At 40.3% G+C, this 23,061-nt stretch overlaps 2 protein-coding genes across 2 annotated transcripts; both read left to right on the top strand.

The window, feature by feature from the left end:
- The first annotated feature begins 994 nt into the window (after positions 1 to 994).
- On the top strand, positions 995 to 9,154 carry LOC135447377 (uncharacterized). The gene is made up of 5 exons (XM_064712314.1): positions 995 to 1,046; positions 2,190 to 2,519; positions 3,903 to 4,016; positions 4,845 to 4,975; positions 7,766 to 9,154. Exons 1-5 carry the CDS (start codon positions 995 to 997, stop codon positions 7,943 to 7,945), a joined length of 807 nt encoding a protein of 268 aa, XP_064568384.1. The 3' UTR covers positions 7,946 to 9,154.
- An 8,775-nt stretch (positions 9,155 to 17,929) lies between these two features.
- On the top strand, positions 17,930 to 22,550 carry S100P (S100 calcium binding protein P). The gene is made up of 2 exons (XM_064712402.1): positions 17,930 to 18,067; positions 22,401 to 22,550. Exons 1-2 carry the CDS (start codon positions 17,930 to 17,932, stop codon positions 22,548 to 22,550), a joined length of 288 nt encoding a protein of 95 aa, XP_064568472.1.
- Positions 22,551 to 23,061: the final 511 nt, after the last annotated feature.

Below are 23,061 nucleotides of genomic sequence, written 5' to 3'. Positions count from 1 at the left end.
TCATTTCAAATAGGGTGGCTGAGTTCTGAAACAGCAGTTTCATAGAGTGTAGGGAAAAATTGGGTTGCATTTAGGTTGTATCATCGTCACCACATGAGGGGAGAGGAAGTTAAGCCGCACATTAGACATGCTTTCATTTGGTGTTCTGCTGATCTTCAACCAAGGCAGCCTGATGCAAACACTAATAATTCTGCATGATGATCATAATTTCAATGAAACTTCTTTTAACTGTGTGTTTTGGCTGCTTAGGTAAGTGTTGATTTGGTTTTCTGGCTGTTTTTCTTTTGTTGTTGTAGTTGTTTTGTTTTTAGTTAGTTGCTTGTAATTCTTGAGCTGGATTTAAAAAAAAAACTTATGGTATATCCACCTCAAATACACATGTGAGACAAGGAGAACATTTACTGTATTTTCATAATGCTGAAAGCAAGATTAAAAAGCATGAGAAATCAAAAAGCATTTTCACAAAGAAATTGTTGCAGGGAAAGCATAGAGGAACAAATTGAACACTTCAACACCCAAAATGATGTTAGGTTAATGTATGCACCATCTTTTTAGGATTTCTGACTTGATTATTTGCTATGACAAATGCTGGATGTAGAATTTTAAAGTGTTGAGGAGGATTTCTCTAGATCACATAGGTACTGAAATACAAAGCAGAAAGCATTCATATTTCTTGTTCAATACAAATTGCAGTGGATAATGCTGAAGGTATTCCATAGGAGTTAAAAAATTAGCAAATTTTTTTTTTCAGTGATATTTTTCAGAAAAACAGCAAGGACGAAAATATAGCACTGTCAATAGCGCAACTGTGTTTTAAACAACAAACTGAATGAATGCAAAACCTGAAATCCGTGATTATTTCTTTAACTTGAACAGCTTCTAGGTTGTCATTTACACACCACATCAATTATTTCCCTTGTTTTTTCCGCTGCTTGTATTAGCCCTATACTTTCCATAATGTTTTCTACATGTTTTTAAGTGTTGCATTGTAAAGATGGAGATGCCTGACTCCTTTGATGAACTTTGCCTGACTACTTGTGATGAATGTGAGGCTCTTTCTATTGAAAAAATAGAAAAAATTATTTGCATCTTTTTGATAAAGCTGATCAGATGCCCTTTTAGGGTGAGATATGAAAAAAATTGTCAAATTAGTTATGTCTTGCTGTGAAAGGTGCCTGAGTGATAAACAGGATAAAATTTAGAAGAAAATCATGCCATTTACTCTTATTATTAGTTCTTCACTTTAATGTTCTAAAGGATAGGAAAAAGGAATTATAGTTCTTCATACAGCATATGAAAATAATTGTCTCAGCAGTCATGGGAATAGATTTTATAGGATTAGCAGTTTTGTAATAAGCATCAATGCCATTAGAATGTAAAAAGAGTTATCTGATACCCACACAGTGGTTTCACTTTAGAAGAAAATGTTTTGTACATATATTGCACAATGTGCCATGTATCACTTACTTTGCATGCTGCAGGAAGGAACAAAAAGTTTGATTTCTACTGATACTGTCCAAGTCAGCCTTTTCTTAGAAGCCAGACAAGAGACCCCATGAGAGAACAGGGATCTGTGTGGCTTCTCTTATGTTATGAAGGAGATGAATTTTATGTTATAAACTGCTTGTCAGCAAGTACTTAATGGCCAAATGTAAAAAAACACTTCTAAAATGCTGTACACTTGTCATTCATTAGAAGCAGTGCTGGAAAAGAACTCCTACATAGGGACAAAAATTACATTGTCTTTTTCTTTAACCTTGATGAGTTTTTCACTATTGACTCATGAATCATTCTGAATTACTCCTTTTGTTTTTTCTTTATCTGACAGAGTGTTTAATATGCTTCAGACTCAATCTCTTTTTATAAAGCTTTTTCTTGAAAACAAAAATATGTTTATCAGCAGGCATGCAGAAAATCTTCATTTATTGCACACAAACAATGACAGAGGACTATAACACATCAGATTAAAAGTTTACTTTAGCCAGAAAACAATTGCTGTCATTCAAGCGAGAAGTGAATAGTAAGCTTGAAATTAATGTCATAATGATTTTACAGTATAAATTGTTATTTTAAATGTTTATTTTAATATTTAAACACTTCTGTAATATTTAAAGTATTTCTTGTAAATACAGCTTTAATGACATGTCTTTGTTGTTTTACCTTTTAAATCTACGTGTATTTCTCCATAGCTACAGATCCCAATAATTTAAGAGTCATCCAAGAACCAACAAATATAAATCTATCAGTTGGAGACTACACAGAAATCACTTGTATTTGGGAAAAAGCTGTTGAGAGGTGTAGAGCATGCTGGTATTTTGTTAATAAAGTGAACATCACTGAAAGAATATCATCAAAAGTTCTCTATTTGTCCAACATCACCCGTGCAAACAAGGATGTGCTCGTCATCAAATCCGCCAATGTAAATGACACTGGATTTTACTACTGTGAGATCACTATTGAAATACCTTTCTTTAAGAAACTACGTGGAAATGGGACAACAGTGATTGTTGAAGAGAAAGGTAGGCTGGCAAGAACATGTGTGTGCCGTTCCACTTTTCATCAGAAAGATTCTGCAGTTTGAACTATTTTATGCATTTCCTTCCCATCCCACCTTCCTTTCTCAACACTTTGGATCCTCTGGGTGAAAGAGACAAACACAAAGAGGGCCTGAACAACTTTTAATGACAATTGACTTAAACTCTCTGCCTTAATATCTCCTGTGTAGGGTTTGTTTTCCTCCATAAGGATTTGCTGATAGGAATTATTACCTAAGGTTTACAGAAATGCTGTGCATGAGCTGTGTGTTTCACACGAGACCCAGCCACAGCTGGGTGTGAGACACTGAAAATCTGCTGGGTGGTTACAGGGGGCTGCAGTGATCACAAGGTTACCCTGCTCAGTTATCTGTAACCTTTACTAAACATTTTAATTTTTTATTACAAGTTCTTAATGAAAAGTGGGAAATAAATCAATATGGATGATGGAGCAGTATGGGCCCTGTATGGATTTGTGTCCATAAAATTGTTGTGGCTAATTGTTTTATATGTGCTGTGTCTCCTTGTTTTACCAAAGTCACATGCTAACTTTTACAGGGGAGCAGTTTAAGGTCCCCTGCAAGGGGGGTCCCAATTCTGAGTTAAGCATTGAAAATCGTGAATGCAATTAGTATTCACACACAACTAAAATTTTCAGCAATAGGAGTGATATCTGTTTATCCTTAAATTATTAATACAATATGAGACACCCAGAAGACAATTTACCTCACTTCTTTTATACAACTAACTGGAGACATTATGCACCAGTTCTGGAAGATCCTGATCTTCAGCTCTCTTTATACTTCTCAAATGTAGAGAAGAACTAGGGGACTAGATTTAGACCTTTGGCATTACCAAACATCGCTCACTTGCTGACTGCTCAAGTCACAGGAAGCCTTTCCAATCCTGCAGTACACTCCAGTTTTGTACAGTATTTTGTACCGTGGGTCAGCTGGTTCAAAGGTAAACACAAAAATTATCAAAGATTTAGAAAATACCAGTGTCAGAGAATCAATGAAGTAGCGTTCAAAATGGTGGGAATTTAATGTAGATTAGCTTAACTCTTTATCAGTGTTTTAATGTCCTAAAATGAGTTAGGAAATCTGATCTCTTGCTTGGTCAAGTACAAGCAGAAAAGAGTTGTGTTAAATACTGTGGGGAGGGGGAATGGGAATCTGCAGGAGCTGTAGGAGCTACTGATGTTATTGTTCATCAGGCATACATCCCTTAGGGATGGGAAAGTGACCTTGTACCTAATTCACTCTTGAAATAATTTTTAATTTTATCTGCCTTTTCTTTTCCTGTGATATTGATCTTTTATTTTATCTCTGACCAGTACATCACTTTGTTTAAAATTTATAATTGCAGCAGCTCACTCACTGAAAAGGAGATATTTGGAATCATGGGCCATCCTTCCTTTTTTAGCGGCAGCGGGAAGCTTGTATCTTTTCTACAGAAAGAAAAAGCACTCCACCCTATCTGGTGAGTTACAGTATTTCCATTGGCACAAATAAGTTTTGGGTTTGGTTTGAGATGTCTGGAGAGGTACACTGAGGAGGTGTTTCAGTGTATAATTTGCTCACCTGGTCCTGCTGAGGCATCTCGAGCTGACAGGAGGATCAGAGCTCATAGCTCATGTGAGTGCTCTTGCAGCCACTTGCTTTCATTATTTACCTTTTAAGGAGAGTCATCACTTAAACTGAAGATCTTGACCTGGCTAGGGATATCAGTTTTGATAATTTCTTGCTGATTTCTGACTGAAAAAGTGGGGAGCCAGAACTTAGCTCTGCATCACAGTCTCTTACTCCTGGTAGTGACAACTGGAAGTGACATGTGAAAGGCCCTGCCTTGAACACATAGTTCTGGTTTTTTCAGGCTGTGATTTCTTTCTAATTAATTATTAATTTGGTTGGGAGGGGGGTTCCAGAGGGCAGTTTTGTTTTTTCATTTGGGTTTTTTGTTGTTGTTGGGTTTGGGGGTCTTTTTCAAAACTAGAACTTTAAGGATGGAGGAAGTCATAGGAAGATAATGGTGAATGACAAGGGTGCAGGCCAAATATAAATGTAGGGCAGCTGTGAGCAGAGGGCTCAGATCAGTGAGATAATCTAAGGCAGCCTCTTAAGTAACTGTTTGGGATGTTTTCAGCTAATTTCATTTACAGCCAGAATACCACTCTAGTTCCTGTCATTAAGACTGGCTGTACAAGAGCTCTGCACTCTCCATTTTGGAGCTTGTTGATCTCTGGCAGAGTACAGGTGTGACTGCACATGGACAGTAAGCAAGCACTGACTGGAGCTTGGGTTTTGCAAGGTGCTGCACAGCTTCCTGTGCTGACAGGAGGGCAAGAGCAGGAGCAGAGACTCGAGGTGGAAGAGCTTCATGGGAGAGATGAACCCACCAGGGAAGCAGCTGAGGAAAATTCATCTAATTCTGCTGAATGGGTAAGAGGTTTATAAAAAGATTCATTATATGAGAGGGTTTACAAAATGTGGCACTGGGGAGAAAGCACACCAGAACCCGCTTTTCCTAGGGCAGCATCTTCCTACACAGGAAAAAGGTTTAAAGCAAAAAAAGCCACACTGAGAAATAAGAAGAGGGATATTTAAGTAGTAGGAAAGTATTGAAATCTGTTATTATAGTTAATAACACTCTAAGATTGTCTGGAGAAAAAGGCAGCAAATATCAATATAAAGACTGAGTGAAAGAAAGAAGCATAGGAGAAGTTAAAAGTGGCAAGAAATTCCCTTTATATGTAATTGTGTACCAAGCTCAAGGGGCTTGGACCAGCTTCAGCTCACGGGGTCATTAGAGAAGGCAACACTTGCTGAGAGCAGGTAGCATATTTCTGGCAAGCTCCTTTTCCCATGCAATTATTCATCTTTTAATTACATTGAAACATAAATTAGGCGAGGGAAAGAAGCCCTGATTTAACCCTTGCATGGGCAGGCACAGTTTTCATTGCAATCAGCAGGAGAGACTTGGGCAAGCCACACTGAAGAGATGAAAAATCATGAGTTCAAGCTCATGGTCACAAGTACAGTTATTGAGCTTACAGATTCCCAGGTTCTCCTGAAAGAAAACCTGGCTGCAGCCTTGATCTGGTCACATTGGTACTGTGGTCATGGCAAGAGAAAATATCAGCATGCAGGTAGTGAAACAGTAATATCCATCTTTAATTGAGCAATAGTCATTGCTCTAAGTAAAATAAAATACCTGGGAAGATTCATTCACTGTAAGTAGATTGACACCGAAGCTAAGAGACTTGCTTTTACTGGAGATATCTTAGTAGAAAATCACAAGAATACAAGTCATAATATGGTCTGGTCATAGTAATAGATTATTCTAATTACTAGCTATGAAGGGATTACTCTTCTTCTTGTTAATATTTAATGAAGATGTAGGAAAATGAGGTTGAGAATGAGAAAACAAGCATCCTGGGGGGTGCTGAGTGAAAAGTTCATTAGTAGCCAGTTACTGCTCAGGATTTGTGTGGATAAGACTGCTCCAGAGGATGTATGAATGCAATAAAAATCTTCTGCAGCTGCTTTAAAATTTAGCAACTACCAGCCACAGGAATGTGTCATGACATAGGTCCAGTATTTCCCTTCATGTAACAGAACTTTTTGCTATTTTAGTGAAAGCAGAAAGAGTGGTTTCATAGTGTAATCTTTTTAAATGTTCAAGCATAATTGGATGTTATAAATCATTCAAGAGATCCAGTGGGTTAGTAAAGCCAGTACATACAATGTGTATGGACACCACATTTCACACAAATTAAGTTAGCAGTGATAAGCAAATATTATGGTATCTCTGGAATTGCCCTTACTACCTTTCAATTGTATTGCAGAACACTATCACCTTAATTTAAATTTTTTTTCTGATTGTGAGAAAGTCTCTACTTACTTGGGAAAAACTAGCCTCACACTGGTTTTTAACATAATGTACACTTTTCAAGTTTGGAAATTTGGTGAATATTCTGAGTTGGTTTGGGCATCATTTCTAGAACAGTGAACATGAAGGTTGTATCTGCCTCTGCAAGACTGTTTACAGTCTCATGTTTTTTTTACAGTTCTTGGTGTTGAAAAGACAATCCTGTAACACAGAAATTGAATCAAGCCATGGATTTTATTCTCACCTATTTTATTGCTCAGTATTGTATGTCACAGCAATACTGAGCAATTAGGTCAGGTGACAACACACAGGTGCAAGTACCCAAGGTAACTTAACCTGGGAGTGAACATCCTCATGGCAAAACTGGCTCCTGTAGCACTTGTCTCTCTCTGGAGAATCATCCCATGTTTCCTCAGCTGAGATGCTCAGGGAGTGTTTCCCAGACAGTTCTGCCAGCTGCAGGGGAATTTGGCCTTTGAGGGAGTTCCCAGTGCAGTTGATGATTTTTTCATCTAGTTCTGCAGGTTCCAGCCAAAATCTAAGCACTTTTGTACCATTAATACAAACTTCCAGCTCATGGTAGCATGTATAATGCTCACTCTTGACTGGGGAGTTCTGGCTGTTCAAAATACAAAGAATTGTGACCCAGCTTGGTTGGCCATCCCTACCATGGCTCCTGTTTGGCATTTGTCTGGCAGAACCTCTCTGTGCTGAGTATGGTTCATCAGAACACAGACAGCAAACCCCCACAGCAGCATGTTAGTGTGAAGGCAAAAAGCCACCTCTTCATGACTTCCACCCATTCATTCACTGATGCCATCTCAGCTCGAGAATTTGATTTTATATACCTGTGGGAATAGGTCTTTGTGTACATTTCAGGCAGATCTTTAATTCTCATATTTTGCTAAAGAACTTACCCATGTATGTTTAGGAATAGGATGAGTTTTGCACTGTCCAGAAGAGCAACTAGCACAGCAGTGTGCTAGTTTACTGCATCAAAAGAGCATCCATCCAGAGGGAAGAGTATGATGAAGTTTTTTGGAAATATCAGAGTTAAAAGATTAAGGGGGTAAAAACATTTTCCATTTCAGATTTCATAGAATCTGATCTGAATCTTTAGTATTCAAAAAAGTATTTTGTGCCTGCTGCCTAATTAACTAAGAGAATTGAAAGCTTTTCCTTTCAATGTTAATACTGAAACATTCATTTCCTCTGTGATTGTAACTTCATGGCCTATGTTCCTTTGTGTTTCCTGGGGCTGTGCTGTGTTATGGGTAAAAGTTCATTTTACATCTACTTTATGGGTAAAATCTTGACTGACATTTTCTTTGCTTTTTAAGGCTGTGTCTATGCTTTATGAATCACTTGAAATTTTATGCAATGAATCAGGAGGAAAAGATGACAAATCCGCTGCAACTATTGTGTCTAATGGAGAAGATGAGCAAATCCCACAAACTAGGGCAGCTGAAAAGTCTAGAATGAGACAAGGATCTACCATCTACTTTGACATTCAGAACTAAACAAAATATGGCTAAATAACTATGAAACTGAAAAATACGATAATTTGCTGCTGCAAGATGGATTGCGTGTTCCCTGTTAAAAGCTTGTCAGTGGGACAATACAGAAGAAAAACAGTTGGCACTAACAAAATATTCTAAGGAGTCTGAATTGGGAGGATATGTCATCTAGCAGACTGTCTTCAGTTCTTCCTCTGGTGTCCAGAAATCCTCTGTTTACCACACTTTGAAAAAAACTTCTGGACTGAGCAACATTCTCTCAACAGAAGCATTTCTTCAGGAAGCCCATGGATAAATAGGAGATGATGGAGACAAAAATGCATGGAGTCTGAGCTCTGAAACTGTCATCAGTTCTGACCACATTACAGACAGAGAGGTATGCCAGAAAGGATTATATTCCTGCTATATATAACAGGACTGTAAGTGTTAATTCATTCACAAACTAGGAAAAGTCTTCCAGAGAAAGAAGTCTTCTGCACACAATGAAATACTAGATTGAAATGAAGATATATATATATACATATATATACATATATATATATGTATATATATATATATAATGTATAATTATTGTCTAACTGGTTGAGGAGAGCTGCTTGGAGGAGATAGGGATGGTAATGCTTGTTCCACTTTTGCCAGCTTTAAAATTTTTTAAATAATCACTGAAGAAAAACCAAAGTTGAAAAAATTAAGGAGAACCTGGCTTCCAAGGTCAGAAGACAGGGGAAAAGTTTTGACAGCAAAGCTAATGGCAGTTGTCCAAGGGCTGCTGAATGCTAAGAGTGGATATCTGAAATGTGAATGTGTTTATGTACCAGAGTTATGTCATCTTCTGTTAATGCTTTTTCCAGATCTTAGCTGGAGGTTAGAACATCTTCCCATCAGTGCAGATAGAAACAACTTCACTGCTTGAGATTTTTGTCCAACTTGTACCTGGGCAGTGCAATAGACACAATCCAGCTTTCCCAGAGCCCTTAAAAACTGCTTGTGTAGTCTAAATGTGTGACTGGCTTCCTCCTAAATGCTGTTAATGAAATCTTTGTGGCCACGCAGCACGGCTCATGGTGTGGCTCAGACTGTGCTGTACTGACTGCAGTTCACAAAGCCACCTCCCAAATCACTATGACTCAGCTGGGTCTCACGCTGGATCCTCCTTCCTGGATTGCTCTGTAACCTGCCCTGAATTCCCTACTGCAATAAATATGCTGCTGTCTGAACCAGACTGTGATCAGTGCTCTGTGATTATGTCTTGTATGAGAGAAACTGTTATAATACATCTCATGGTATTTATGTGTAAATCGAATAAAACAAAAAAATATTCTTTTCCTCTTCTTAAAGTTCAGATCCTGAAACTCACTATTACAGATCCATTTCCTTTATTGTGTGGTGAAACTGTGTCATGTGCCATATTCCTTTAAGCATCAGAGATGGAGCTGCCCTGGATTCCCCCAAACCCTGTGGGATCTCAGGATCTGAGTCCTGAGATGCTGAGCCACCGAGACCACCTTGGGGGGCTCGGGAGTCCTGGAATGTTGCCAGAAGTGTCTGGTGGCTGGACTTTGGTCCTACACAGGAGACGACACCTGTATGAGAATAGGAGGATTTCACCGGGGTGAATGGTGAAGGGATTAGTTAATTAGAGGGTGAGACACAGGGTTTAGGATTTCTGTACAGGGGGGTTTAGAGAAGTAAGATGGAGGAATTGGGGTGTGTCCTGTCCTTCTTCTTCTTCTTCTTCTCCTCCATCTTCTTTGGTGATGGTGGCACTTTAGGATTGGTTATTACTGAAAGTGCACCGAGTAATAAGAATAAATGGTATTGGGGAAAAATGATAAATATTGTACACGTAACAATGGGTATAAAGATAGGTGGCTGCCCTGGAGGACAGCACAGTGTGCTCATGGCTGACTGCTGAGCAGATCTCTGTCGGGCTGAAAGAACATCTTTTAGATAAACAATTAATAAACATAAAGACCGAAAGAAGAACTGAAGCCTCTTCTCGTCCTTCGATACGCGGGCTGTCCCAAGGCCACTCCGGGCCCTTCCAGGCCCTTCAAACAACACGAAAAACCCGACAAAACCCTGTAACTTTGTTTGCCACACAAGAAAGTCATAATCTGTAAAATGGTGACCTTCAGCCCAAGTCCCTGTCCAAGGAAGCTCTCAGTTATGCACGAGAGCTGTAAGTGGGTGCAGTAAATTTTGGTCTTTCTATATACTGCTGCTTACTTTTCTGTTTAATCACAATGAGATTTACAGTTTGCAGGAAAAATGTTAAAGAAAACCACAGCTTAATAGTCTCCAAATCTTATTTTCATTACAATTTGATTAAATGTGGCTCCTAACAGCAAAGAATGCTGCCTTCTTAACAGCTGCACACATTCTGTATGTTAACATGGTCATTTCCAACATCTGTAGAAGACTACACCCAATTTATCATGACCTATTTTTATCTGTGGCTGGCAGTGGTGGCTATGAGCCAGCAGAGTATTTTTAGAGCTCCAGCTTTTGACACCTCTGCCTGAAATATATTAACTTCCCTGCTTCTGTGCCACTTGGGAAGCAATAAATTCTTCTGTGTTTTAATTCTTCTTGGCTTTTTTGTTAGCTTTAAAACAAAACCAGCGCTCTGTAATTAACCTCAGGTCACGTTCTAGCATGCAGTATGATCTCAGTTTTAACTGTCTGTTTAGCTGATGAGAATATAATGAAGGCATCTGTCTAATAATAGAACTAGAAGAGAGTCCTGGGCCCTTGCTTTTAGCCATTTTATTGGTTATTCCCTTTTGAACAAGCTGCTGAAAAATGATGGTTCCATTCCATTTAATTTGATGGCCAAAGCCCAGGCTGAAATACACTGATTTAGGAGCAAGTCTGGCATGATGAATTCAAAAGCCTTGTGTGTGTTCTATGCTTTTAATGTCTCACCAATGTACTTGGCTTAGTCACAGCCCTACAAATGAGGCTCCCTCTCTGCTTCTGACCCTGGTTTGCAGAGCTAGTGAAATCTACTTGAGCCTGAACTCTCTCTCTTCCCAATCCCTTGCAAAACCATGCAAGGAGTCACATCTTATTTACCCCACCAACACAGAGGTGGCTGCTCTTGGTGACTGAGTATGATCTAGCTTGACCTGCACATTTTCATCCAAGCCTAGGACTGGGGTCCCTTCCTCACGTTGTATCCATGGAAGAAGATCATGGAGCAGGCATTCCCAGCCCCATGACACCAAGGGCCTCAGTGGCAGGCAGGATGATGAGGTGTCCCAATGAATGTATGTGCAGAACAGCCCTGTTTGTGTGTGGTGCTGTGCCTGATGTGCCTGTGCCTGATACTGGGGCTGTCAGAACAGCAATGATATTGTGAATTAACCCTGTCTGGCAACTGAGCCCTGCACAGTCACTCACTCCCTCCTGCCTCCCGTGTGGTTACTACGGGGGCAGCTCTAAAGGGCTTTTTATTGTTGTTTTTACTAAGAGCTCTTCCTCAGTTCTTTGTAAACAGGAAACTGCAAATACAACTGACAAACAAATACTCAGATCAAAAGAATGTGAAGCAATTTCTCTAATGAAGAGAAAGGACCGGTGATCATGTGTCAGTGTTTCTTGTTTTCTACCTAATGTGAAATGCTGAGATGGGAGGAAGGATTTTTATGAACATTTAAATAAAACAGTTTTGGCTAAGGTGCTGTGGTCTGGTGCTGTATGCCAGTGAATTTTGCTGACAATGTGACAAAAATTAGTTCCTTGTCTTTTTTCCAGAGCAGAGACTGTTGGCAGGGCTTGGCAGTATCTTATACAGCCAAAGGTGCCTTTCCTAACCTTGTTTCAGGAAGTATTCAACTCCACAGGGGTGGAGGAGTACAAAAAGTGTAAGGCAGAGAGGCAACAAGTGCAGCATCTGTGTTAGGTATTATTAATGGACTTAAGACAGCCAGAGATCAGAGCAACAACTGAACAACTTAAGGGTTTTGAAATGGTAACAAGGAACTGGACCTGTCACGAACATTTGCTCTGAAATGTTGTAAATTCTTTTATCTGTTGATGCCTTTGTCTTGTCCTAAACTTGAATGTTCAGCTCCACAAGCCAGGAATGCTATATCTGTAAATTGCCAGGCCTGAAACAACTGCAGTCCATGGTTAGGATTTCTGATACTGCTGTGGAAATAAATCATGAAAGCAACTAATAGGTGTTGCTCCCTCCTTTACTTTTTAGCTTTTAATTCTGGAGAGAGGAAAAAAGCCATAAGCTTCTCTAACAAAGACAGCACAAACTGGTCAGGTAGTAGGGTGAAAGACACTCAAAAATTATAACTTTTTTTTCTTTTCTCAGATAGAAGAGCTCTGCTTTTTCAGTTTAGCAGCTATATAATGTTAAAAGGTGTTATTTCAAGTCCCTTTTTTAATACAGACTAAGCTTAATCTAAACTGCAGATCTAATCTCAAAGAGGGGCTGCTATCAAGCAAGAAAGGAAATGGAAAGAGTAGTTACCATTTAATTCAAACTGGTTACCCCTGGGTAGAAAGAGTTGCAATATCTTTCTCACCTCACCTTCAGATGAGCAGTGTGGCCCCAGAGCTGTGTGAGCGCTGAGCAGGGGGACATCACACAGTGCAGGCTGCTCCCCAGACACCACAACAGAGTCCTGGCGCAGCAATGGCCACCCTAGTTAACACACATACCAGGTAGGGCATCTAGATAGGTATAAGCACATTTAAAGGATAAATTTTGGCCATAATAATGCAGTTCCTGTATTTGTATTTGTGACCACATTTCCTCAACAGAGTCAAGCATTCTCTCTTCTAGGTGAGACTCTGTTCACAGTTGGATTCCCCTCTCCAAAGCAAGGATTCTCTCACTTCTGTGCAGATGATTTTTTATTTTCCTATTGGTTGAAAGCTTTCTCTTTTCCTGATGAGTGAAATCTGAAGTTAAATGTTTTGTTACAAAAGCAGGCTCTAGTTCCATTTCCCACCCCTGCTTCCAGTTTTTCTGAGCCCAGCATTTTCTGCCATTAGCAGTGGCAGAACTGCTAAAAAAGCCCCACTCCTTATCAGTTGCACTCTGTGAGTGCTTTCAGCAAACTGCAAGCAGCCAGCTCTGTAAAATGTGTATGCCTGGGGAACTTCCACTCCAGCAATTTGCCTTGTAAATCTTCCTGGATGCATCTATGGATATCACCTCACTTTACACACAGTTCTGGGATAGTAGGTCAGTCCTACCCATATCCTCAGTGTACGCATAAATTCAAAATAAAAAAAAAAGTTTTTTAAAAAGGGAGATGCATAGGTGTTTCTTTGATGTGTTTCCTGTGTGGACACCCAACACTAAAAAACTTTCTCTGAGGTATTCCTTCCTCTCAATTTTTTTTTTTTTTTTTTGTACAATGAAGAAAAAAGTATATTGTTAAATTCATAATTAGCATGACAGCTAACAGAGCCAAAATATTCCTCCCTGCATACAGAAGTCTCTTGAGAGCTTTGTTGGAATTGTCTTATTCATTTTTTCGTGTTTTATCTCTCTATAACAAATAGGAACTTCCTTTAAAAGGTTGACTCAATTGCTTTAATGTTGCAAAACTCTCCTCCCTCATAGCTCTTTTTGGGCCTTTCTGATTTTTCCTTTCTTTTTCTTTTCCTCTTTGTCTTTCTTTTCCTTTCTCTTTTCTTTTTCCCCTATTTTTCCTGACCGTGCAATAGACCAACTTTTTGCTCTGCTGACCACAGCTCAGCAGTATTGGCTGATAGCTGAGAGGGATTTTACACAAGTGTTAAAGTAGAGCAAATGACACCTGGGTTGCTGGTGAGAGACTGGCTGAGGAATCATGGATTTAGAAACTACAGCACTTGTGTGGACAACATTTGGTTACCTTAGGGTATGACCTCTTTTTCTGTCATTACAACCAAAAATAAAAAGTATTCTTTGAAGACTTAACATAAAGAACCTCAAAGCTGAAGTATAGAAGAACCCTGCAAAGAATGGCTTCCAGGAAATTATTTAAACAAGTGAAAACTAGACAGAAGTATTTACCCTGCACATATTAATTTATTGGCTGTAAATATATTCATTGATTTTACAGTCTAATGTGGCTGTGTCTCGTGCACTAATAACTGTTTGATTAGAGCCAACATGCAGTGCTGAAAGTGAGTTTCCCATGGCACAGCTCTGCCAGATGACAGTGTTACTGCTCCAGCTCTCAGCTCAGGAAATCACACAGCCAGATAACTGACCTCAATCTTATCCATTTCACCTGCCTTTAAACTTCACTGAAATGGTATGTGAGATTATTAATTGCATTTTTTAATGCAATGAGGAGTAAATGATAATAAAACAAGGAAAACTGGTCTGTCTGTAATAACAGAGCCTATCCAGTGTGTCACTGAACACACTGTGCTTGTATGAACTCCTCTTCTGCCTGTGCCCCACCAGTGCCTGTTTAGTCTGCTCTTGTTTTACTTTCTCTGCTAAGCAATGTAGTAATTGCATCATTTAAATAAATTCACTGTGTATTGTGGAAATGATCTTTAAAAATTTAACCAGACTTACAGAAAATTTTGAGAAGCAGTGCAAAGTAAATGAAATGTGTTTATGCTTGAAGTTCAACAGACTGTCCAGGAAAATTCAGGAAATTTGATAATTTTATCTCAATGTGGAAAATGAAATGTTTGTTTGTTGTTCAAATGTTACTCTCTAGCTAAGAAGAAAATAAATTGCTTTTCATATTGCTGCCAAGAAACCAGAAAAATAACAAGTTCATAATTTCAAGTTATATTTTCTTCTTCCCATGCTTCTTCCACCCAGATACACCCAGATTTATGGAAATTGTCAAAAAGTCCTTCTCATGTAGCTTCCTGCACCTTTAGGAATAAGATAAGGTGTAAGGGATGAAAAGCTCTAGTAGAAGTTTACCATTTCAACTGTCCCATTTCAAGTGTTATCTGGCTGTGACACAAATGGACCTTTACAGTACAACTGAAAAATGTATTTCTTCAGACTTTTCCAAAACAGACATTGCTGCAAAGAGCATGGAACAAAATTTATTGTCCAAGAGCATATTAGCACAGGGTCACACAAATCTCATGTAAGCCTGAATATCTGACCAAATGCCATAAAATTGGGGTACACCTGAATGGGTTTTGAAAATTATGCATGTCCACATATATATTTGTATCACATATATAATTTAAAATTTTGGTCCAAGCTAGGAACAGCGAGACCTAATTCTGTATAAACACTCAGTAAATGCTCATCCAAACTGTTGCCTATACCATTCTTCAATGAAAGAAACCTGAAAGGAGCAAATAACGACTATTATTTATATTATAATTATAATACAAAATTTAAACAAGCCCACAGAAATGACTTCTCTCACTGGGGAGCTGGACAGATGGATTAGCATCAAAATACTGCCAGCTCTCCTATGTGGGCTTTCTATTTGTACTCTGTTTTGGTTTTGCAAACAGCTGTAATAGTCTGAGCTGTGTGCACAAAGCTGCAATTCTTAATGACAAACAAATCATAAGAAAATATTTAAACAGTACAGAAAGTGTGAATTGAAAACTCTGAGCAGTACTGATGTGTGTGCACGTGCATGAATTCAGATAAAATGCACATCAGAAATAAACAAACCCAACCAGACAGCACTACCATGGTGATCTTTCCTTTAGTAGAAATTCAAGCTCTGTGGTTTATTCTGTGTTTTAGCACTTTTGCAGCCATATCATCAAAAGCTGTGAGTCACCCATGTTTGCAGGGGAAAATGTGTGAGAACACCTTCTTGCCACATTACGTGGGAGAGTTGTGGACATACTGACACATCCTGTTGACTGAAGCTGATCTCCCTCTCTGCCCTTTTGGGAACTCTTTCTTCCTTCTGTGCAGCTAACACTGATGTTCATGATTCAAAGTCATAAAAATGCATAACATACACATTTTCACTTTAATTTTTTTTCCTTTTGATGCAGGAATTTATTTTTCTTTACTGGCCATGTTTAATATTCATGTTGCAGACACATGTCAGAAAAGGACAAAGACAAGTTTCTGGTGCTTGACACACCAGAGAGAGCCACTGTGTGGGTGTGTGCAAAGACCAGATCATGTTCATAGCTGACCACGGCCACTTGTTTGCTTTATTCTTGTTTCTTCTTCTGAAGAAACCCCACAGATTTCAACATGCACTTTAATGGAAAAATTTGAAGCTTCACTTAAAACCCTTATCCCTGTAATGCAAATCAGTTGCAACTATGTTATAAGGTTGAAGTCAGGAACAAATAATTCTCATTAACTGTTTGGATAAAGTATACAGCCTGAGGTGCTGCTGTGATTTTTGGGAAATGCAAAAATCACTTGTTTGGAAAATGTAAGATGGAAAATCACAGAGGTATTCTTTCAGAACTGTTCTAGATTTCTACATATACAGGATGTGTAGTCTTGCTCTGAGATACTGTTGATGTTAGAGGAGAGACTTTGCCTGGGGAACAGGCGGCTACAGGCATTTGAGAGAAAGGAGTTTAATTTTTAAAGTTTTGCTGAATAGAAAACCAATTTTTGCTAACTCATCTCTAGCATATTTTGAGTGGAAAGTTATCTGCAAGCATCTTCAAGGATATCCAAAGACATCCAAACTCAGGTTTAATTTTGGGAATCCACAATCCGGGTCTTCTACAGAGAACACTCCACCCTGAGGTCCATCAACATTATTCATGCACAGTGAATAGTGAATGAATAGTGAATGGCCTAGTTCTGATGGATTCCCCCAAATAATTTGCTCAGAGTGTGTCCATTCTGTAAACTCCACCTGTCACTCACCTCAAATGAGCTCCTCCAGGTCTGGTGTAGGCACTGGGAGTTCACAGAGACCAAGTTACCCTGTGCCTGGCCAGAAAGCAGAACTTGTTCAAAACTCAGCGTGGCTGGAGCTGATGAACTTCCACCAGCTGTACTCCCCTGTCCAGGAGCCTCCCAGCTTCCAGCACAGACCCTCAAGCAGCTCTGCTCTGGGTAGCTGTGAGCCCAGCCAGTTTGGTGTTTAATGATGGAGGACCTCAGTTTACAGGCAAGCAAAGTCCATCAAAGTCCATCAAAGGCCACAGAGGGACACAGGACTTGAGAGTGACTTTTTGTTTTAGTAAAAGTCATTTTATTGCAAAATTTGCGCTGCATAAAGTAAATAGCAAGTTATTTTACTGCTGATGAAGATGGATTTTGATACGGGCTGTTTGCTCAAGTATCAGATTTGTTGCTTCAGATATCTCTGCCTGAGCAAGTGTTTTGTGGAGCAGCTCTGCAAGGCTCCCTTTGCTGGCCCTGGGCAGATGCAGGGCTCCTTTTGCTGCCTGTGGAGAGATGCTGGTTCATAAGACCTGTTTGAGATATCTGCTATGGCCTGAGCACAAGCCCAGGAGGACTGTGGAAGCTGTCTGCATGGCAGATCTCTGCTTTTCATCCAGAGAATCCCACCCCAAGTGTGTGCTAGTGATTGATGTAGTTTGTAACAAGGTCCTGAGTGTGGCAGGAGGGCAGTCCAAGCCTGCAGCCCCTCACAGTCCCTAACTGTGGTGGTGAGGTACAGGTCAGATGCTCAATTTCCTCCTGAAGAGGAAGCTGATACTGCACCAAAACTGGGCTGCCAACCCTCTGCTCCCAAGGGATATCTGAAAGAACAAATCTTGAGCAAACAGCCAATAACAAAATCTGTTTTTTGTGTGTTAGTCAAGCTGTGTACCTTGAAGGAGAGGCTGGTTTCTACTGGTGAGCAACTGGTTGTACCAGTCACACCAGGACAATAAACCTTGAGTTTTGCAAAGGTGTTGGCATGGAGGTGTGTACTCCAGATAGAGGTGTTTGCTAATGGATGGCTGTCCCCTGGGTGTGCAGCCACTGATTGGAGGGCACAGATGCATAAAGAAGCCCAGAAGCAGAGCAGGCTCCATCCTCCGAGAGACCTGGGGCTGTGCCTGCTCGGGAGAAAGCCAGGCTCCAGAGGCAACATGTCTCAGCTGGAAACTGCAATGGGAATGATCATTGCTGTCTTTGACCAGTATGCAAGGTCTGATGGCAACAGGCAAGCCCTCAGCAAAGCAGAACTAAAGACTCTGCTGGAAAAGGAGCTCCCAAATTTCCTTGCGGTAAGAGAACAGCGCAGCACCGTTTCTGTGTAGCAGGTGCAAGAGCAGCCTGCAGAAACTGTTTTTAGTACATTTTTAGGAACATTATACCCAAAAATATGCAATAGTTTGTAGGAAAATATGAAATTTAAAAAGGGTATTGCACAAATGTGTAAAACTGGTTTAACATGCAAGGCAATTCTCTGTTTGCTAAATTCATCACTTGAGATATCAGGAGAATGGATTTGAAATAGATTTGGTTTCAACTTCAGAATTCATTTACTTCTGTTTATCCCTGGATTTATCATCTCACTTCATGTCACAACTTCTATGAAGGTAGTTGTGCTGTCAGCAATTGAGGATCTTGATTGCAGATGGGGAATCTCTCTAAATATTTATACATTTACCTTCTCTAGGTATTTATACTGCATGCTCAGTATGCTCATCAAAATGATGCATAAACCAGAACAACAGATGAACTCAGAGCAAACTGTTTGGCATTTGTCTTTAACAGCAAAAGAAAGACCTGGATATATATTGTACAACATAGATTTGTATGTAATCATAAAGTGCATTTCAGTAGGTATTCAAAGTGCTTAATATGCTCTAGTAAAAACTTTAGCTGCCAGGGAGACAATTTCAATTGTTTTTTTAAAATTTGTTTCCCTTCACTAAAAATCCAGAAAACACTTTTAAAATCATTGTTTTTTCCACATTGGAGTAATATTTGTACTGTCTAGTTACTGTTCTAAATGTTACTGTTTTGTTGCTATTCTAAATGGCAAAAGTCTATAACCAAATGCTCCTTGTGTGGCTCTCAGTTTTTATATCCAGCACTGTTCAGTTTTATAACAACTATTTCAGGGCACTGCAGCCAGGGCAGTTGATACAATTCAGTATCATCCCATGCAAACTTTATGAATTCACCACATGAAATCCACACCTGCTCACAATTATGTCTCACAAATTAAAGAGATACAATATTCAGAATGAGGACCTGGGTGGCTCAGGGGGGGTAAATCCCAATATTTCTGAGAAATCTCTGTAAGCCAGATGAGTTCTTGTGACCCAGCAGCATCACAGAAGGGTCCTGCTCCTGAGCATGGAGCTGTGTGGTATCCACAGCACTTCCATGTAAAGAGAAACTAAACCAACAACAAAACCATAATTCTGTGACAGCATGGAAATCCTCCAGACAGCTGGCATTTGGTCTAAATAAGACTGGGGAGCCACTGCAGTGAGCAGCTACCAAATGGAATGGTGCTCCCAGGTCTGTCCTGACTGTGGTCTGCTGGCGTGGCACCACCTCTTCCCCACAGCTGCTCTTACTGGCTCTAGCTATTTCCTACAACTGGTGGGAAAACTGGAATTTTCCAGGAAGCTAATTAGCTAATGGTCCTCTTATTATATTCCAGTCTCCATCTCCCTTTCCTGCTTTATCTCTTCTAGGAAAAATAAAAACAAAAACAAAAAATCCAATCCTCCCACATTTTTATGCCAATATTTTAAACCAATTTAAACCAATAATATTCCTTGTTCCTGTCTTGCCAAACTGATAACTACAAGACAAAAACCTCAGAATATAAGTCTGACTTCAGAAAAAAAGTTCTACCTGCATTTTCCTGCCATTTATAAATGTATTTTTTCATTTTCTAGAAAATCTAGGGAACAGTGTTTTCTAATTTCTTGTGTTTGCTTTTGGCCTTAGAATTGGTTATAGCTGGCACAGATCACAGCTTCCTGGAAAGGTCTTGAATCAATCAGGCATAAATATCACAGGACTGAAGGACTGGACTCAGTTTTAAAGAATTTCCAAAAAATAATTCCCATTTTTGCATCTCAGAAGTAATTCAGATGCTACAACTTGTTCATATAGTTCACTAAATGATTTGAAATATTCATTTATAAAATTAAAACCATGTAATTTACGAATTGAAAATTAATTAAACCTTCCAGATGCATTAATCTGTCAAATCTGAGGAAATTGTTCAATTTCTAGTGATTTTAAAAGGTCTGCATTTAAAGCAAAACATTAAATTACAGGATGAAAAATTTTGTTAATTAGAACATGATCAAAAAATGCCTTCAGATTTAAATTTAGATAGTAATAGTTTTAAATTGGTGGAAATTTTTCAGAAAATTTTTCAGAAGTTGATATAATTTCCTTCTAGTATTGTCAGGGAATTTTTAATCGTCTGCGAAAGCCCCTCGATTGTTTCCTAGCTTTAACAGGTCTGTGCTGCCATCTCCTGCTTAACGTTGCAATTGCAGCTGCGAAAATCCCTGTAGATTACTGGAGCCGAAAAGCCCTTCTGTAAACTTCTTTACTTTTTAATAAATTTTGGCAAAATGAAAAAAAAAAAAAAAAAAAAAAAAAACTAAAACTAAACCCAAAAAATAAACCCAAAAACCAAAACCAAAACCAAACAAAACAAAAAACATACAAACACTTGTAAATTTGATTATGCATTTCTTAACATCAGCCTTGAGATGCAGTGGTTCCCAGAGTCACAGAAGCACAGAATGTGCTGCCCACAAAGATCATTGAGTCAAACCTCTGGCCCTGCACAGGACACCCCAGGTGTCACACCATGTGCCTGAGAGCATTGTCCAAACTCTTCCTGAGCTCTGTCAGGTTCGTGCTGTGACCGCTTCCCTGGGGAGCTGTTCCAGGGCCCAACCCTCTGAATGATGAACCTTTTTCTGATACCCAACCTAAACCTCCCTTGATACAATTTCAGGCCATTCCCCGAGGTCCTGTCACTGTCACCACAGAGCAGAGATCAATGTCTGCCCCTCCTCTTCCCCTCATGAGGAAGCTGTACCTGCAGTGAGGCCTCCCCTCAGTCTCCACTTCCCCAGGCTGCCCTCAGCCACTCCTCCTCACAGAGCTTCCCCTCAGGGCCCTTCACCCTCTCCACTGCCCTCCTTTGCACACTGTCTAACAGTCATTGATGTTTCTTATATTGTGGTGCCCAAAATTGTCCTCAGCACTCAGGGTGAGGTCCCCCCAGTGCAGAGCAGAGCAGAGCGAAGCAGGACAATCCCTCCCTGGCCTGGCTGGCAATGCTGGGCCTGATGTCCCCAGGACAGGGCTGGCCCTCCTGGCTGCCAGGGCACTGCTGATTCACATTCAACTTGCCACTGACCAGGACCCCCAGGTCCTTTCCTGGCACTGCTCTCCAGCATCTCATTCCCCAGTGTGTCCATACATCCAGGGTTGTCCTGTCCCAGGTACAGAATTCAGAACTCTTCTTGTTCCCTTCATATGGTTGGTGATTGCCCAGCCCTCTCATTTGTTGAGGTGTCTCCACAGGGCCTCTCTGCCTTTGAGGGAGTCAGCAGCTCTTCCCAGTTTTGTATCATCTGCAAACTTGCTCTGTATCCCTTCCCCAACTCATTTATGAAGATGTTGAAGAGCACGGGGACAAGGATGGAGCCCTGTGGAACCGCAGCAGTGACAGGTCCCCAGTCTGATGTCCCCCCATCATGCCCCACCAATGAGCCATGAGTTGCTCAGCCATCCCATGATGTATTTATCCAGCTGTGTGCTGGACATTTTGTCCAAAAGGATCATGTGAGAGGCAGTGTTGAAAGCTTTACTGAAATCCGAAAAAAAAAGATATCAACTGGCTTCCCTTGATCAACTAAGGGGGTTACTTTATCATAAAAGGGAATCAGGTTTGCTAAGCAGGACCTTCCTCTCATGAAGCCCTGCTGGCTGTGACTGATGGTGTTCAGTCGTTCCATCAGAATAATGGCAACTTAGAAGGATAATGGCAACTTAGAAAAAGATTTGCTATGGTAACTCAAGCTCAGAATCCCACAGGCTTCAGGAGGCACTTCCCCAGCCACCAGCTCCTGTGAGCAGCTTCTGCTGGGCAATAAGGCCAGTGGCAGCACTCAAAGCACTTTCGAGGCTGTTTGCATATTTTCTGGGGTGGAAGTATTCAATGAAGCTTAAATTATACATTTGCCCCAGGAAAGCATCTTTTTACAAAACTGCAAACTGCCTGTGCTCCAGCTGAGCCTTTCCAGGGGAATGGAAGGGGAACTCATAGCATTTAATTCATCTGGGTGTTGTCCTCAGGGCTTTGTGCTACATAGTTTTAATGGTGATAAATGTTGTTTTAGATGTAGCAACCATGCCTCTCTGGGACGGTGCCTGACTGCAGCTCTCAGGTGCAATAAACCCAGAGGCACATGGTTTTAGCACTCCCTGCTGCTGTGCAGACAGCGGGAGCACATGGCACCTTTCCAAGTGCCCAGAGCCCAACCAAGGACCTTGTCTGGAGAAGCTGCTGCATTGGAGATGTGCATCCCCTCACCTCAACCTGCTCTTTTTCTTTTGCAGACTGGGAAGGACAGGAATGCTATTGATAAAGTCTTCAAGAACCTGGATGAAAATGGAGATTCCCAAGTGGACTTCAAAGAATTTGTCATCTTTGTGGCAGCTCTGACTGGCTGCTGTCACAAATATTTTGAGCAGAATGCAGCCAAATAGCTGTCAAACTACTCACAAAAGCTGTCTTTGCATGTGCTCCATATGCCAGTGATATGGATCCCTTCACTCCTTCCATGTACTGCTGTGAAGTTTTCAAGCATGTTGGACTGTAAAAATAAACCCTACTGAGCTTATTCCCTATCCTGAATGCTAATTTCCTCTCATTTGTGGAACAGCCTGGGTTTAATGACTCCTACTAACTCACACTGAGTTATTTTAATTTTAATGCCTTTCTCTGGCATTAAAATTCTTTTCTTAGCCAAAAGGTTCAATGCTCATACCAATGCAGAAGCTGCACAAGAAGAAGGGCTGCTGGAGCCATGAATCAGCTGGAGGCTGTTTTATACACCAGCGTCTCTGGGAGGCATCCCAAATCCACACGTGTGCCAGTACAGCTGTACAGGACAGGCTCACTGGCCCTGCCTTTGAGCCTGTTTGGTACCCTCAGCTGTGTGGTTGTTGCAGGGCTGCCTTGTAGATTCTTTCTTGGTTAAAACAACAAAACAACCCC

The sequence above is a fragment of the Zonotrichia leucophrys genome, chromosome 4 (assembly GCF_028769735.1).
Source record: "Zonotrichia leucophrys gambelii isolate GWCS_2022_RI chromosome 4, RI_Zleu_2.0, whole genome shotgun sequence".
Taxonomy (NCBI): domain Eukaryota; kingdom Metazoa; phylum Chordata; class Aves; order Passeriformes; family Passerellidae; genus Zonotrichia; species Zonotrichia leucophrys.
This window is presented reverse-complemented; position numbering and strand designations above follow the sequence as displayed.

Bases quoted from the DNA above. Each gene is read 5' to 3' on its own strand.
- S100P (XM_064712402.1), top strand. From the start codon at position 17,930: ATGTCTCAGCTGGAAACTGCAATGGGAATGATCATTGCTGTCTTTGAC. The intron at 18,068-22,400 runs GTAAGAGAACAG...TTTCTTTTGCAG, and splicing joins AGCTCCCAAATTTCCTTGCG to ACTGGGAAGGACAGGAATGC.
- LOC135447377 (XM_064712314.1), top strand. From the start codon at position 995: ATGGAGATGCCTGACTCCTTTGATGAACTTTGCCTGACTACTTGTGAT. The intron at 1,047-2,189 runs GTGAGGCTCTTT...ATTTCTCCATAG, and splicing joins CCTGACTACTTGTGATGAAT to CTACAGATCCCAATAATTTA. The intron at 4,976-7,765 runs GTAAGAGGTTTA...TTGCTTTTTAAG, and splicing joins CATCTAATTCTGCTGAATGG to GCTGTGTCTATGCTTTATGA.